Genomic DNA, 17,977 nt, shown 5'->3' on the forward strand with positions numbered 1-17,977 from the left:
TATAAATAAATATAAATTATGAATGAAGTTCATTTTCCCCAATAGTTCCTTTCTTTTTTTTATTAAATCCTTACCTTCCATTTTAAGAATCACTACTGAGTTTTGGTTCCAAGTTAGAAGTGGTAAGGGCTAGGCAATGGGGCTGAAGTGACTTACCTAGGATCACACTACAAGGAAGTGTCTAAGGCCAGATTTGAACCTAGAATCTCCCATCTGTAGGCCTGTTTCTCAATCTACTGAGCCACCTAACTACCCCCTTTCTCAATACTTTCAAGGTGAACCACAGAAAAGATTTGGATCTTATCCTTTCCCTTCCAGGTACAATCCTTTATTTAGGAGACACAGGGGAGCTATTATTGTTCTCTACAAGAGAACATGCTTGTGTTGGGCTTTTTCCAGAATTTAGGGGGTACTAGGGCCTCTAAGATCCCTTCTTTGTCTAAATCTTATCATCCTATGACTTGGGCTTTTCCCCTAAGAGCTAAAAACTTAGAGGGCACTTAGAGCACCTGTGCCCCATCAGCAGGAGAGAGACACCTGAGCTTGATGCCCAGGTAGCAAGAGTAATTAGTCTAATTGGGAAAATACCAGATGGCTCTCTTTCCAAGAGACTTCTTCCCTAGTCCACCCTGACCTGCTCTACTCTCCCTTTGTCTCACTTTGCCCTCCACAGAATGAATATGACAAGTTAACTCGAGAACACATTTTCTGTGCTGCTTGGCCCAGACCCAAAAAGTTCTAGCTTTGCTCTGAGTGCTTACTCTGGCCAGAGCATGGCTGGGGTGCAGTTTATATGCCTGGGATTCTTGGGAAGAGAAATGTGGCTCAGCTACCTTCCGGAGAGAAGGCTGTAGAAGGAGTAACCCAAGCGTGGGCTCTATGTTCTGCAGATGGAGTCTGTCATGAAGCTAAGCAAGAGAGAGGGCACTATGGTTTGTCCTCACTGTACAGAGGAAGCTCTGGGTCCAGAGTCAGTAAGATCTAGTTTCAAATCCTACCTCAGACATTTATTAGCTCTGTGATCCTGAGCAAGTGCCTTCACCTCTGCCCTCCTCAGTTTCCTCATCCAGAAAACAAAGGAGTTGAACTTGGTGTCTCTAAGGTCCCTTCCATCTAAATCTAGGCTCTGGCTACTTACACCCCGGCCGGTCACATCAGCTTTAAAGTCCTTCAGTCCACCATCAGACAGCTTTCCAGCTACCACGATTTCGGAGCCCTCATAGAATTGTTTTACTCGATTCTCTGTCAGAGCTTGGATGGAGTCCTTGGGATACTGGAATTCCACATCAGTGAGGAGGGGATTGGCAACTTCATCGTAAAAGCCCTGCAAGAAGATATAAGAAACTGCTCTGGAGAAGAGGCCTTGCATAATTGAAGGTCTCCAAGAAATTAAAGTCAACATTTTCTTCAAAGCCCAAATTGTATAGTGTTAACTTCCCTTGGATGGCATTCTTGGCATTCATTCCGATTTAGGTAATATTGGTCTCCTCTTTATTCAAACCTCCCCTCTCACTCCTTGTACTTCTGTCAAGTTTCTGAATGGAGGGAGTAATGATGTTCTGAACCTCAGTAAAAGCTAAGCATTTGAATTCCTCCAAGACAGATATCCAGAGGCTTTTCTGCAGGAGGAATGTCTCTAGGACCACCGCAGTAACTTATAAAGGATTTCAGGGATATGACGTTAGAGTGGCCAGTGACCATCTAACCAACTTTTCATTTTATGAAGGAGGAAACTGAGGGCCATAAGCGAGGTGACTTGTCCAGGGTCACAGTGACAGATTCAGGACTACAGTATTTCCTTCATCCCACAGATTTGAGTCATTTCAAGAGATTTCAAGTAATCACTTTTTTGCTTCTATAACTGGTTTTCATGGAGGAGGAGTTGATCACAAGGCACAGAAACAGTAGAGAATGCTCTGCCACTCTGCCTAGTTTCACTCTTGCTCCATCTGGCCTAGTTGTTTCTATGAAATAGGCTACTTCTCAAAGCAATGAACCATTTTGTTCCAGTTCAGTCACTATCTTGATCTTTGATCTCAGCCAAGTCCCTTCTCTCTGAGCCTCAGCTTTCCCCTCTGAGTCTAAGAGGGTTGGACCAGACGACCTCTAAGGCCCCTGCCTTGTTCTGACATTCTATGATGCTTTGTTTCTGTTTTTCCCTGTATGAGGATGACAGGCATTGCCTATGACCATGTATGCTGGACTTTCAAAGACGGCAGGGGAGCTTCTGGATCACATACCTGTAACTGCTCAGCAGCATCATTTTCTGCGTAAATTCTGCGGGCTGCCCCATTGTTCTCCAGAGACATTGCCTCCAAGAAACTAAAGTCAACATTCTCTCCGAAGCCCAGATTGTAGAGTGGAAATTTCCCTTGGATGGCATTCTTGACATTCATCCGGATTTGGTCCAGATTGGTCTCCCCTTTGTTCAAACATAAAAATTGGCAAAGTTATAAGTCCCCGGGGGCTCTCTGCTCCGATCTTCTCTCCTCTCTTCCTACATCCTGCCCTACTGGTCTGCCTTCATTTCTCAGTTGTAAAATGGGCATTATAATAGCACTCACCTTCCTGGATTATTGTGAAGATATGAAAATATTTGTAAAGTGCTTTGCAAACCCTAAAATGCTATATAAGTGCTACCTATTATTATTAATATCATCATCATCATCATCGTTATTCACTAGATAGCAAGCTCTTATGTGTAGGAACCAGGGCTAACTCATGACCAATAGCCAGGTCCCTAGCCTTGCACCAAGCAGATGCTCAATGTCTGTGATATGAACTCAGCAAACTGCCTCATACCTGATTTATGAGGCCTTTGAGGACTTACCCACAGTAGGTTCACCATCTGTCAACATGATGACAATGGGAGCATTATTTCTGAGCCTGGGATCAGCTTCAAGAGCCTCATTCAAGGTCTTAATTCCCTCTAACAAGCCACCATTCAGATTTGTTGCTGCATTGGAGGTAAACAGTGAGAGTTTGGAAAAGGGACCAAGTTGGTTGTTTTGTTTCAAAGCAAAAAAAAAGGATGAAAACAACCAAATGTCACACAGTACAGGGAACAAAGCAGGGCAAAGCCCCACTGGTATTTACCGCCTGCAAGATGGAAAGTTTGCACAAAGTCTCTGGCTTCTTGCAAATTGGCAACTGTGGCCTGGACGAGAGAATTTTTCCATGCTTTTACATGGCTTCCAAAGAGGATCAAATTGAAGTAATCTTCCAGCTTAATGTCAGCAAGGATCTTAAGGAGAGCCTCTCTAGTCTGGAAGAAAGGACCCACAGACAATATTAGAAGAGCAGTGACTTGGGGAAGCACCACTAAGCAGCAGCACCTCCCTTCAGCCCCAGCCCATGGAAGTCCTGCCCATCCACCCCAACCAGGCTGTAGCTGAACAGAGAGGCTGCGATGGGCCAAGGCACTGAACAGTAGAGGACAGGATGGAAGATGGGCTGAAGTAAGGAAGACAGTGAAGAAGCCACATTTAGACAAATGAGGAGGTCCTTGTGGCTCCATCTGAATGGGAGCCCTGAGGCTAGAAAGGGGTTACCTAGAAGACATACTTTGATTTCTGTTTTCCTAGCCAGAGATGAAAATGTCAGAGTGACAAAATGGCAGCAGGGAGGCAGGCCTTAGAGCCAGGAAGTCACAGGTCCAACTCTTACTTTAAAACTAGTCATGAGGGCAGCTAGTTCCCTCAGTGGAGAGAGCACCAGGGCTGGAGTCAAGAGAACCTGGCTTCAAATCATAACTTCCAAGCTGTGAGACCCTGGGAAAGGCATTCAGTCCCAATTGTCTAGCTCTTGTATGTTAGAATTGATAGTAAGAGGGGGCTTCTAGGTGGCTCAGAGGATTGAGAACCAGGCTTAGAGATGGGAAGTTCTGGGTTAGAATCTGACTTCAAACACTTCCTAATCTTCTGCCTCTAAAATGGAAGACCTGGGTTTGAAAAAAAATGATACTAAGACAGAAGGTAAGGATTATTAAAAAAAAAAAAAGCCCACAAGTATCTGTCTTCTCAATATAGCTCTCTAAAACTATAGGTTACAGTTGTATCCATGAAGGAAAATTCCATACTAGTGCGTCCCAGAGGTGTCCATACTGCCCAGAAATTATCATTTCACCCTAACTCTCCCCTCTAGATGTTCTCCCTCTATTTGATCCAATAATGATTACAGATAGCATTTGTTTAGCACTTTTAAGTTTGTGAGGTTTTGTACAGAATGCTATGATTATACCCATTTTACAGGTGAGAAAATTGAGAGAGGTTAAGTAGCAAAGCATCACATAGCAAAAAGTAAGTATCAAAATCATGATTTGAACTCAGTTCTTTCTAACTCCAAAATTCTCTCCACTTTGCCTCCTAGTTGCCTCATTGATTTCATTTTCCATCCCTATTATGGAATTATCAAATTCTAACTCATATAAAATCTATCTTTATGCTTATCTCATTTGCCCAACTCAATGGTATACTCTATGAAGGCAAAGACCATGTCTCTTTGGTCTTTATGTTATCCTATGCCTGCCCAGCATGGGTCAAATTTTAGACATCTTAGCACTGCAACTATGGCATCCCTGTGAGGTGGGTGGGGCAGGCAGTATTACCACTATTTACAGATGAAGAAAGTGAGGCACAGAGGGAATGAAAGAATTCCCTAATAGCTAGTGAGTGGATGAAAATCGATCTCCTGACTATCAGTTCCATGATTTTTCTAATAAACCAGTCTGCTTCTGAATAGAGATGTAACTCAATCTCTCCAACCATGCATTTTAAAGAAAAACACAGAGAGCAGAGATGGATAAGAAGTTGGTCTGGTTATTTAAAATTTCTGGTGTGTGGGCTGGAGTTAATAGATGAAAATTTTCAGTTTTGCAAAGCCTGTTACTCACCTGCCTTATTTTCTGACCAGCCATAGATCCACTAATGTCTATCACAAAAACTACATTCTTGGACATGTTCTTCAAGTTTTTTGGTGCAAAGAATTGTGCAAAATGTTTGTTGACCACCTGATTCAAAAGAAAGATAAGTTAAGGATTGCATTTAACACACTTATCTATCTATTTTTTAGCCCATATCCTAGGAAACCTACCTGCAGATCACAGACTGTGTCTCTTTTCACATCATATTTTATTTTGAAGTCTCCATCCAGCAAGGATTTGGTGCAAGTAGGGCAGGCCTGTTGTTGATCAATTGTGGGATTGAAATATACACGACCCTGAAATCATTCAATAAAAATACATTATTTAACCATTATTATTAGATGGAATTTTTACTATGCCCCAAAGGAAATGGAAAGTTATCCCCTTCCTTTAATGGATTCCCTTGATGTACTTTTCCTCCCAAGGCATGAAAAAGAAATAGAAACATTAGTTAAGTAAAACTAAGTAGATGAAAATGTTTGTCTACACTTTCATTGAGACAACTGGATTCTTTTCTCATCTGGAAGGAAAAGAGGAAAAAGCAAACAGGAATGGGGCTTTGTGAGTTACAAAAGCCATGATACTTCCTGTAAATGGTATCCCTTGGATGCCAGAGGCTTCTCCAAACAGTGCTTCATTCATTCCCAATAAGCTCCATTAAAAGTGTGATTCTGAGAAATTTCTGGCAAGATTCTGGAATGAAAGATTGTCAAAGAGTTACATAATAATCCCTCCCTGAGTAGAGATAGCAATGCCATCCTAAATAAACAAGAAGAGGATAGAAAGAAAAGAAGAGGGACAAATAAAGGACCTCAAAAGAGGCTTTCAGATAAGGATAATGAAAGGGAAAGGACTTGTACATTGTTGAGGGGGAAATTCCAACACAAATAAAAAATATCACAATTTAAAATCAGAGAGAACTTCCTGGGAGTGGAAGAAAAACAACCACAACAACAAATTATCTTTAACAATATGGTCCCAGAAATTAAGGTAAGCCGTGACCTATGGAAAGAATGCTAAGCTCAAAATCAGGCAGAACCAGATCATATCTTGGATGTTCACTAGCTATATTAAGTTACTTAAATGCTTTAAGCCTCAGTTTTCTACTAAAACCTGCAGCACTTACTATATAGAGCTATTATGAGGTTTAAATTAAATCATATAATATGTAAAATCTACATAAATATCAGCTACTATTAATAAAAGTAGGATAAGACAAGTTGATTATGAAAATTAACAACATAGAAAATAAGTAAAGGAATGTGTGAATAAAAGAATGGGATTGATGACAAATGAAATTTTCAAACTAAAAGGCATATTGTCAGAAGAAAAAGAAAACACAGCAAAATACTCCCAAATCAAGAAAGAATGTGGCAAAGAAAGAAAATTGTAGAACAATATCATCAATTATTGTAACCGCGAAAATGTGGGTTTCAAGACTGTGAATTGCCAAAACTGTAAATATAATTTTTAGTGTCTTGATTTAAATCAAAAATAAGTGGTCGCCATGGGAAAAATTCCCAAATATGAAAATACCCAAGTCAGCTGGGTTTTATGGAGATTTTAATTAATATAAATGAAGGAATTAAGGAAAGGGAGAGAGAGAGAGAATAAGAGAAAATAGTATGAAGGGCCTAGGCCAAATGGCCTAGGCCTGAGTCTTAAAAGAGACTAGTCAGTCTTTAATCACTCACCACAAGATCATCCTAAAGCAAAACTCCAGTCCTTCACTGAAATCCTCAACTCCTGAGCTGAGTTCAGAGAGCCAGCTCCTCCAAACTAACTCCAAACTCCCCACTGTTCAGAGAGTCAGTTCCTTTTAAAGAGAAATTTCTCTAATGTCACCTCCCCTAGATTTCCACATCTACTAATCACAGTAGACATTTTCCCCAGGACTGACCATTCTTAGTTCACATCTTCTTTTGTTATTACCTTCTCTGATTAGATTGTATCTTCTGAGTATTTCACATCTCTTTGTTAAGCTTGCCCTTTGTAAGTAGCTTGACCTTTTAGTGATTAATTTAACCTTTATAGGTACTTAGTACCCTTTTGTATTAGATCTAAAAATAGACCTAGCTTAGGGTTTTTGCTTCACTATAAGTATGAGTTGGGGACTTTTCATTGTTCAGTAAGGAGTTTACAACTTTATTTTCCCCTAAAGTATGCCTAAGTATGGGTGGAGTAATGTTAAAATTCCCAATACATTCCTGATCAAGTACCTCCATTTGTTACAATAAGGGAATAGCCTAACCAAATCTTCTAAGGTAGAGTCTGAGCAGTTTTTAAGATTCACATTATGGATGCAAAGATTTTAAGTAAAATAATGAAAAATAGAAGATAACAAGTATATTTTTAAATGCATTATGATCAAGTAGAATTTATATCAGAAGTGTAAAGATCATTTGTTATTAATAAAAGTTGTACAGCAAAGCTTTTTTCAGACTTTGGTCATATCTGTATAAAAAGGATCTAGAAATATATTTGAGCAGGTGATAAATACAATAACTTTGCTTCTTAGATTTGGCATTGTATCTATACTTTTCATTACATGTTCTTCTAGAGAAGAGGAACCCTGAACTACTTCCTGAGTGAATAATGATTACCTGGCTTGTGTTCAGAGATTAAAATTCTAAAAGGATAAAGTATGTTCACCATAAAGTAGGATGAAGTCAAAGACTAAGAAGTGTAAGACCCAGACTAGGAAATAGAATCCAGAGATTTAGCTTTAGGACATTAGCTAGCTGTGAACACTCTGCTCTTCTTTTTAAAGGGCTTGCCTGCCTGGGGCTGAGAATCTTCTGCTGGGGAGATGACAGATTTCAGGAGAAAAGGTTTTGTGGAAAAAAGACAGAAAAACCTGAGCGGAGGTTTTGTCTGAAGAAAGGCCAAGGAGATCTAAGAATTGCTCTGATCTCCAGCATCTCACTGGAGCCTATCAGGGCCACAACCAGAGAAGGAACTAACTCCTAATTAGAAATTTTAAAAGAAGAAGATGGTCTTGGGAGTGAATTAACTGAAATATAAAATGGAGCAAACAGACCTCAAGTGTTCAATGTGGCAACTAAAAATGTTAAAACAAAAAAAATTTTAAAGTAGAAAAAAAAAGGAAGCTATCTACTATTAAAAATAACTGACATGAGGGCAGCTAGATGGTTCAGTGGATAGAAGACCAGGCCTAGAGAAAGGAAGTTCTGGGTTCCAATCTGGCCTCAATCATTTCCCAGCTGTGTGGCCTAGGGCAAGTTATTTAGCCCCAACTGCCTAACCTTTACCACTCTTCTGTATTGGGACCAATACTTAGTATATAGCATCCAAGAGAGAATATAAAAGGAATAATGAACTGGAGGAATTCCATGTGAACTGAAATGACCTCCAGGAATTGATGCAGAGTGAAAGAAGCAGAACCAGGAGAACATTGCATACAGAGACTGATACACTGTGGTACAATAGAATGTAATGGACTTCTTTACTAGTAGCAATGCAATGATCCAGAACAATTCTGAGGGACTTTTGAGAAAGAACGCTATCCATATCCAGAGAAAGAACCGTGGGAGCAGAAACAGAGAAGAAAAAAACATTTCCTTGATCACATGGTTCGATGGGGATATGACTGGGGATGTAGACCCTAAATGATCACTCTAATGCAAATATCAATAATATGGAAATAGGTCTTGATCAATGACACATGTAAAACCCAGTGGAATTGCACATTGGCTACGGGAGGGAGGGGGGAAGAACATGAATCATGTAACCATGGAAAATTTTTCTTAATCAATTAAATAAAATTAACAAAGATAAAAATAAGAGAGAAGAGAAGGGTTGTTTTTTTTTTAACTGACATGAAAAGAAGATGGAGGAGAGATCATTTAAAAATTATAGCACTACCTAAAAACACTACCATACAGAAAACCTAGACATCATATTTTAAGAATTACCTTGATCTACTACAAACAGTGACCAAAGTGAAAACAGAAAGGGTTCACTGGTCACATCCTGTAATATCACCAAACTGAAGAAACCTAAGAATGTCATAGCCAAAATCAAGAAGTTTCAAAGAAACGAAAAAAATACTTCGAGGAGATATAATGAAGGAGTTCAAGTGCCAAAGAACTAGGTAGTCAGGATCACTCAAGAATTGGAAGCAACTTCTATCAAGAAGAAAAAAATCTTAGAATTTGATCTTTCAAAAGGCAAAAGATAAAGACTTATTCTGCAAAACCAAATATAATTCCACAAGAGGAAAATGGATCTTTGATAGAAGAGAAAACTTTAAAGTATTCTTGACAGAAAGGCCAAAATGACTAGAATCTTTGAAATGTGAATATGATTTTTTAAAAACCTAATAAATTAAATGCTGTTGGGGTTTTTAACCATGTCTGACTCTTCATGACACTATTTAGGGTTTTCTTGGCAAAGATACTGAGTGATTTACCATTTCTTTCTCCAACTCATTTTATAAATGAGGAAACTGGGGCAAAACAGGGTTAAGTGGCTTGCTCAGGGTCATACAGCAAATAAGTGATAGGGCTAGATTTGAACTCAGGTCTTCCTGACTCCAGGGCCAGTGCCTAGCTGCCCAATAAAGTGAATGCATTTGAGTAATTGGTAGGAACTAAATAATAATTAATAATTTACATTTTAATAGAGAGATAAGAAATGACTCCTCTCTAGAATCCTAATTCTTCAAAAGTCAGAGAAGGAACTAAATAAGACACAAAGCCTGAATATAGTTTTGTTCTATTTTGTTGGTTTTAAGACAAGAAATAAAAGGGAAGGGGGGATGAATGCAAAATAATAAATAAATATGGTGACTAATAAGAGTTTACCAATATAAAGGAAGGATAAATGGAGGGATCTCATAACTTCATTCTTATATAAGCTATATAAAGGAGGCTTGAGCACACAAACATACATAGTGTTTAGTGTAGAAATATGTTAAATTTACAAGGGATAGAGTTAGGGACAGACAAAGGATATGGATATAAACAACTAGATTTTAGTCACCAAAAAAAAAAAAAAAAACTTCACTTTAGGTGGGTTGATATTAAAGGATTATTAAAAAGAGAGAAAGTGTAAGAAATAGATAATGGGGCCTAGGAAAAGACCATTTTAATTATAGATTCAGAGTGATGATTATATTTTATCACCTTCTTCCTTGTAAATGTGGGGAGAAGAGAAAAAAAGAAAAATATAAATTATGATGAAGTGAAATACAGTCATAAAAGTGAATGTAAATGAGAGAAACTTTCATAAAAAAATGAGAGGCAGAATGGATCACATTGTAGAACCCAAAAATATGTGTTACTTATAAGAAAGACACTTAAAATTAAAATTTACAGAGAGCTACAATGAGAGACGAGTAGAATTCACTATGCTTCAAATGAAAAAGTAATCATGATCTCATGGAAGACAATAATAAAAATAGGCATGGTTAAAGATACATACAAAAGAGAAAATACATTATGTTTAAAGGAACCATAGGTAATTAAGTAATGTCAATAATTAATATTTGTGGACCGAATGATATATTATATAATGACTTGAAGGAAATTTAACCAAATTATAGAAAGAAATAGAAAGCAAAACCATAATAGAGATTAAAGTGTATCTCTTTCAAATACAAATATAATAAAAAGATAAATAAGAAAGAAGTTGGAGATAAAATAAAAGCCTGTCAGAAAATCTATTATGCTTCAGTTAAAGTTAAAAAGTTAGGGGGAGAAATCATCATCTCATACTAAGCAAAAGTAAAAATGGACCTAACTAAAAGAGATAATAAAGAAAACTTCATTTTACTCAAAGGTATCATACATAATGAATTAATACTAAAAAGTTTTGTAACAAGTGTCTCAAGTAAAGGCCTCATTTTTAAAAAATAGAGAGAGAACTGAGTCAAATTTGTGAAAATATGAGCCATTCCCAAAATGATAAATGGTTAAAGGATATAACCAGAAAAAAAGAAGAAATCAAAACTGTATATAATTATGTGGAGAAAAAACACTTAGTCATTATTGATGAGAGAAATGCAAATTAAAACAACTCAGAGGTACCATTTCATACCCATGAAAAATGTCCAATTCTGGAAGGAATGAGGGAAAATAGGTACACTACTGCACTGTTGGTGGAGTTATACACTGATCTGATCATGCTGGAAAACAAAACTCAGAAGGAAATAATGGAAAAAGAAATTCTATTCAATTATAGATAGTATAAAGTATCCGAGTCCATCTATCAAAACAGACAGAAAAATTATATGAATACAACCATAAAGTAATCTTTAGGAGCAGCTAGGTGGCTCAGTGGATAGAGAACCAGGTCCAGAGATGGAAGGTCCTGGGGTCAAATTTGAACTCAGATACTTCTTAGATGTGTGACCCTGGGCAAGTCACTTAACCCCCATTGCCTAACACTTACTACTCTTCTGCCATCCCAAAACAGAAGGTAAGAGTTTTAAGAACAAAACAAAGCAAAATCTTTACCAAAATAAAAACTGACCTAAATAATTGCTAAGATATTAACTTCTCATGGTATGGTCATGCCAATGTAATTAAAATGACAATTCTACCTAATTTATTTGCATATTCAGTACCATACCAATCAAACTACCAAAGGCTTATTTATAGAACCAGAAAAAAATAATACAAGTCAAGATTCTCAAAAGAAACAATGAAAAAAAAAAGTGGAAACAAGGAGTCTAACAATACCAGATCTAAAAATATACTACAAAGTAACAATCAAATTATTTGTTAATGTTTACAAAGTAAAAAAGTTGATAAATAGAACATATTAGTAATGAACATAGTAGCACAGTGTCCAAGAGGAAAACAAATGCTGGAATAAGTACTAATTATTTGACAAAAACTTTTGGTAAAGCTAGAAAGCACTCTGGCAGAAAATTGATTTTGACTAGCATCTCATACAATAAACCACAATGAACTCTAAGAAGATACAAGACAAAGACACAAAAGATCGTATCATAAACAACTTTTAGGGAAGGATACACCTTTCACAATTATGTCTAAGGGGAGGATCTTTGACCAAATAAGGGATAGGGTAGGTAACAAGCAGTAGATAATATGGATAATTTTGATTACATAAAATTGAAAAGTTCTTTACAAACAATATCAATGCAACTAGAATGAAAAGGGAAAAGGGAAATTACTAATTGAGAAAAATCTTCATACGAAATATCTTTGATAAAATGTTGATATCCCAAGATACATATAAAAATGGATACAAACATATCCCTCTATAAGAATAAGACTTATTACCAATAGATAAATGGTCAAAGAACATGAATAGGCAGTTCTCAAAAGAAGAAAGACACAAAAGGAGAGCCAAATTAATAAATTAAAAATGAAGAATGGGAAATTTAAAATGAATGGAAAAGAAATGAAGAAATTTTTCAAAAATTACTATACTTAATTTAGCTCCCATTTACTTAGTGTTTTGTGATAATGATGTGAGCTAGGTATCATTATTATGCTCACTTTACAGATGAAAAAACTAGACTCAGAGAGAGTAAGTAACTTGCCTAAGATCACACAAGAAGTAAGACTCTGAGGCAGTATTTAAACCCAGATCTTGCATCCACATCCAACAAGTTATATATTACACAATGCTGCTTCTATTCTAATAAAATTGAAAACTAAAATGACTAGATATACATAGGTTTTATATGATTGCACATGTAAAATCTCTATCAGTGGGAAGGATGGAGAAAATTTGAAACTCAAAAAATTTTTAAATCAATGTTAAAAATTGCTTTTACATGGAATTGGGGAAAATTAAAATATTATTAAAAAAGAAATGTATATTTATAAAATTCAAGTGATTTTACTGTAATCCTACAGCTAATAAGTATCTGAGGTAGAATTTGAACCCTGGTCTTCCTAACTCCAAGTACATTATTTTATTTAATATGCACCTACCTCAACCAAAGTAACAAAAATAATAAATGCCACATGATAATATCAGTAGATGCAGATGAAGTTTTGGACAAAATATAGCACTTATTTATAATAAAATACTATAAAGCCAAAAATTTTAAGAAAAATCAACACTATAAATCATAAGAAAAAAACTAGACTTTACTTGACAAAATCAAGAGCAAATCTATCAAACCAAGAATTGACATTAAATGTTAATGACCAAACTCTGAAAAAGCTTACCAGTCTTATATAAAATAAGAACAGAGATGTCTATTGCCTCCACTTTTATTTAGCATAATGTGAAAAATTCTAGTTAAAATAGTAATAGGAAAAAAAGGAATAAGCATGAGCAAAGAAAAAAAATCACTATTAGCAGACATTATAATTATTTGATTAAAGAACCCCAGAGACCCAACAAAAATGAATCAAAACAATAACTTCAGTCAAAGAAGTATACAAAGCAAATCCACAGAATTCAGAGCCTTTCTATATTTTGCTAATAAAACCCAGAAGGAAGCGATAAGAAGTGAAATTCCATTTACAATAACAACAAAATCCATTAAATATCTTTAAATTAAGTATTAAAACACATGTAGGACCTATGTAACTACAACTACAAAACAGTTTTAAGGAAATAAAAGAACTAAATAATTAGAAGAATATTCCATTTTTATGGCTGGGTTACACCAATGTAATAAAAATGAGGACACTTCTCAAATTAACCTAAAAATTCTGTGCTATGCCAACCAAATTACTAAAAAATGCTTTATCAAATTAGAGAAAAATAACAGAATTCATTTGGAGGAATAAAAGGTTAAGAATATCAAGGAATATAATGGAAAAAAGGAAGGAAAGATGGGGGTTGGTGCAGCAATTATCAACACTATTGGATAGTAGACAAAATAAGTTATAAACTACAACCATAGAATGGAATAGATAATCATGAATTAAATATATAAATAGTCTACTGTTCCACAAACTCAAGAAAATACAAATTACATGGCAAGAGACTCTTTATTCAATCATAACTGATATGAAAATTGAAAAGTAGACGTGAAAAAATTTAGATCAACATCTTTTATCTCATACAACAATAAATTGCAAGTAGATAAGATATCTAAATATGAAGTCACATAATATTTTTAAATTAGAATATATTATCTCTCATATATTATGTAATAATATTATCTCTCAAAGTTAAGGATAATGCAAAGCTTTAGAACAAGATAAAGAATAGAAGAAATTACAAAAGAGAGAGGAAACCATCTCAATTATATAAAATGGAAATGTTTTTTAGTAAATAAAATCAATGCATCTAGGTTCAGAAGGAAACCTCTAGGGTTAAGAAAAAATTTTTCATTAAATACCTTTGGTAAAAGTTTGGCAATGAACATTTACAAGGAGTTGACATGAACATATAATATTAAGAATCTTCTCCCAACAGACAAATAGTCAAGAAATTGATGAATAACTTTCAAAAGAAGAAATTCAAACTGTCAATGATCACCTGATAAAAACGTTCAAAATTGCTGTCAATCAGGGAAATGTAATTTAAACCACTCTTAGGTACTATCTTATATACAAGTTAACAAAGAGTCTAAAATTCAGTGGGAAAATATGTATGTCACTTCACTTTCTCTGGAATCATGAATTGGTTCAAACATTCCAGAAGACAATTTATAATTATACAAGAAAAGTTAATAAATTGTTCATGTCTTTTGTCCCAGAGATATTACTACAAAATCATTCCAAAAAAGGTTATTGACAATAAGAAAAAATAACCCATATATACAAAAATATTCATAGCAAGCTTATTTGTGATAATAAAAAACAAGGAACTCCATATTTAAAAAACAATTGTGGAATGGATATGCAAATATTGGTATGTTAATATATGGAATAGTGCTATATGACAAGGAATAATGAACATAAAAAAATCAGAGAAATGTGGAAAGACTTGTCTCCAATGATTGAAAATAAAGAAAACAGAGCCAAAAAAATAATATGCAATGTAATTGCAATGTCAACAAGGGAAACACTAAAAAAAAAACTGGTCAAATTCCATAGTCAATGTTAGTACCATTCTGTCAGTTAAGGAATGTAGTCTCATCTTTCTGTTAATAATCAATAATGGGGGTTTAATCAGATAATGTATTTTAAAAAGGGGTTTGAATATGTGTTGAAAATATGTCAGACTTTATCACAAATTTTTAAAATAAATTAAAAACATACCATAAAAAACTAGAAACTAATGAAATGTTCAATCTTTCAGTTATGGAGAAGGAATCGAATCATTTCTTAATAAGTCATAACAGAGGGAATTATGTGAATATACACAAAAACACAAAAGACTTGTGATTTTCTCAGCATAGGAACCTCCTGGTATGAGAACTTCCTCTAATATTATAGATTTTGATTCATCTATGAATTTGTAAATCAGTCCTAGATAGCTATGAGACTCAGAGTTTCAGTGACAGAGGACTGATTTTGTTTTCTATGAGCTGGAAACCCCTGCCTGGTCTGAATCAATCTAAAATATACACTAATACCTTCATGTCTGTGGTCATGCAGCCTTAGGAACAGCCATTTCATGTGTTTATCAGAAGACAGATTTCAAGAAGGCAATCTTCAAACCAATCTCCAGAAAACTTGTGAGGCTTTTTCATTTGGAGTCAAGAAATGGGACTCACTTTTAAAATTTTTTTTTAAATTGAATTTAAAAAAAGACTCAATTCCTTTAAAAAAATGGAGTCTGAATGCAGAAAAAGTAATTTTTTTTACTTTCTTTTTCTTGGAGTTTTTTTTGTCTTTGTTTTCTTTTGCAACATGACCAATATGGAAATATGTTTTGTGTGCTTGCCTTCTCAAGGAAGGAAGAAATGGAGGCAAATTATTTGGAACTCCAAACAAATTTTAAGAATGTTACAGTTGTAATTTTATGTAATTAGGAATATATATAAATAAATATAATACATATTATATTCATAAAACATGTTCAGTATTCCAACTACTGAGACTATACCTCAAGGTGATTATTGACAAGATTTTTTTTAAGACCTAATGTTTATGGAAAAAGTGGCCAGTGATGAAAACATAAGCCTGTAGCTTTTTTTTTTTTAAATTTTAAACCCTTACCTTCCGTCTTAGAGTCAATACTGTGTATTGGCTCCAAGGCAGAAGAATGGTAAGGGCTAGGCAATGGGGGTCAAGTGGCTTGCCCAGGGCCACACAGCTAGGAAGTGGCTGAGGTCATATTTGAACCTAGGACCTTCTGTCTCTAGGCCTGGTTCTCAATCCACTGAGCTACCCAGCTGCCCCCAAGCCTGTATCTTTGAATCACTCACCATACCTTTTTTCCAGAGAAGGATTTTTCAATAAATTGAGTCATGTCCCTAGAAAGGAAAGTTGCTTGGGCATCCAGCATACTAATCTCTTGTGGTTCAAAGATGTCTGCTTCAATCTGAAAAGATTAAGAAAACATTGTATTTTAACTCCCTGTCCCTAAGCCCAAACATAAAAGTACCCCAGAAAACATGGTGGTACAATCTAAAATGAGTTAAATGAATGACCAAAGGTAATCAATCATCTCTCCCCTAATGTGTTCAAAGAAATAATTCACTTATCATCATACACAGATGTGTACAGACTAAAGACCTATGTTATAGGCTCATTTCTGCCACTAATTCTCTGTATGAGTTTGAACAAGTCATTCATCCTCTCTAGGCTTTCCACTCTATAATGAACACATTGACTCAGGCCATCTCCAAGGTTCCTTCAAGTTCTGATGTTCTATAATTCTAGGATTCTAGTATAGATTACGCAGTCTCACCCAGACCTAATCACATCTTGCAAAGTCAACTGATAAACCAGTATTATCATCAAAAAGCAAATGCTAAAGACTTGTATAGGGGGCATTAATCCCAGCCCCTCAGTCCCAGTACCATGGTCAGAGATAGGATTACCAGGGATAACTCATACAGTTGGTACAGGAATTTCATTTCATGGAGCATGCTCAGAATTGTACTTCCTGGTTCTACTTAACCAGATGAGTACTTTGCAAATTGCTCCTAGTTATGTGTACTTGAAGTTGATGAAGAGTTCCCTTTCTGGCTAGTGAAAAGAACTGATATTTAAGAGGGGATAACCCCACGCCTCAATCTTTCTTCCTTTCCAACTATCAGAACTGTCTCAAGTTGCTTTACATGAAGAATGGGAAAGTGGGAGTTTGCCTTATCCCCATCCTGATCATCATAGACCCTGAATTTATGCTTTGCTGGAGAAAGCCCGAGACTGGGTTTGGGTCTACTTTTCTGGTATTTTTTCTTTATTGGTCTCCATCCTGAAATGAAAGTCACCAGACTTAAACGCAACCTTCTGAATCCCAGAGGTCAGGAGGTACTAGGTCCAGTTAGAGCAGAGGTGGCTGGAGAGATTAGATCAAGTGTATCCAGTGACTAAATCAGGACACTTGGAAAAGAGAACTCCAACAAGATAACTGGTCCAAGCCTGGCCCATTTAACCAGAAGTCACAGGTCAGGAGTTGTTTCTACAGTATAAAGCTAAGATGAAATCTAAAATGCCTAAAATTAGTCCTGCAAACTGCTTTATGTTCTGATGTGGTTTAAGTATCAGTTTCCTGAGAGAGTAAATTAATAGTTAGAAGTTAAGTTACTGAATCCTTTTTAAGTTGTTCTGACACTGCACACTGAGTCTTTTGACTTATTAGCTTTTCTTTTGTGTGTAGGAAATGCATGCCTGATTTTTATTATAAATTGATTGATTATAAATTTCTTTATTATTTTATATATAATCATCATTATTATTATTGATTCATTATAAATTTTTGCTTTCCTTTTGAGGGAAACTAGGCAGGAGCCATCACCTAAGCTCTAAGTCAATCTTCCCAAAAGTTCTAGAGTTAGGAAGATAACAAGCTGAGGAGTGTAAGAAAGGGAGTCTTAACACCTCTTCTTAGAGGCTAGTCTCCATGCAGAATGGAAATCAGTCCAGATCTCATAGGTTTAGAGCAAAGGGGAACCTTAGGAAGTGATGGGTACATTGTCCCAGCCCCCCAGCAGTAATTCTTTTCATGTTAAATGTGAAACTTTCTTTCTTCTCTTTGTCA

General features: G+C 35.7%; 1 protein-coding gene across 2 annotated transcripts in view; it reads right to left on the bottom strand.

Moving 5' to 3' along the window:
• Window positions 1–17,977, bottom strand: part of LOC100619001 (inter-alpha-trypsin inhibitor heavy chain H1) — a 42,963-nt gene that overhangs the window by 21,454 nt on the left and 3,532 nt on the right. For both annotated transcript variants that reach the window (XM_056804902.1, XM_056804903.1), the window contains 7 exons: window positions 16,202–16,312; window positions 5,092–5,217; window positions 4,892–5,008; window positions 3,097–3,265; window positions 2,831–2,956; window positions 2,241–2,422; window positions 1,139–1,324 (listed from right to left, as the gene is read on the bottom strand). In XM_056804902.1, the coding sequence (XP_056660880.1) occupies window positions 1,139–1,324; window positions 2,241–2,422; window positions 2,831–2,956; window positions 3,097–3,265; window positions 4,892–5,008; window positions 5,092–5,217; window positions 16,202–16,312 (1,017 nt within the window). The remainder of the gene's footprint in view (window positions 1–1,138; window positions 1,325–2,240; window positions 2,423–2,830; window positions 2,957–3,096; window positions 3,266–4,891; window positions 5,009–5,091; window positions 5,218–16,201; window positions 16,313–17,977) is intronic.

The sequence above is a fragment of the Monodelphis domestica genome, chromosome 7 (genome assembly GCF_027887165.1).
Source record: "Monodelphis domestica isolate mMonDom1 chromosome 7, mMonDom1.pri, whole genome shotgun sequence".
Classification (NCBI taxonomy): domain Eukaryota; kingdom Metazoa; phylum Chordata; class Mammalia; order Didelphimorphia; family Didelphidae; genus Monodelphis; species Monodelphis domestica.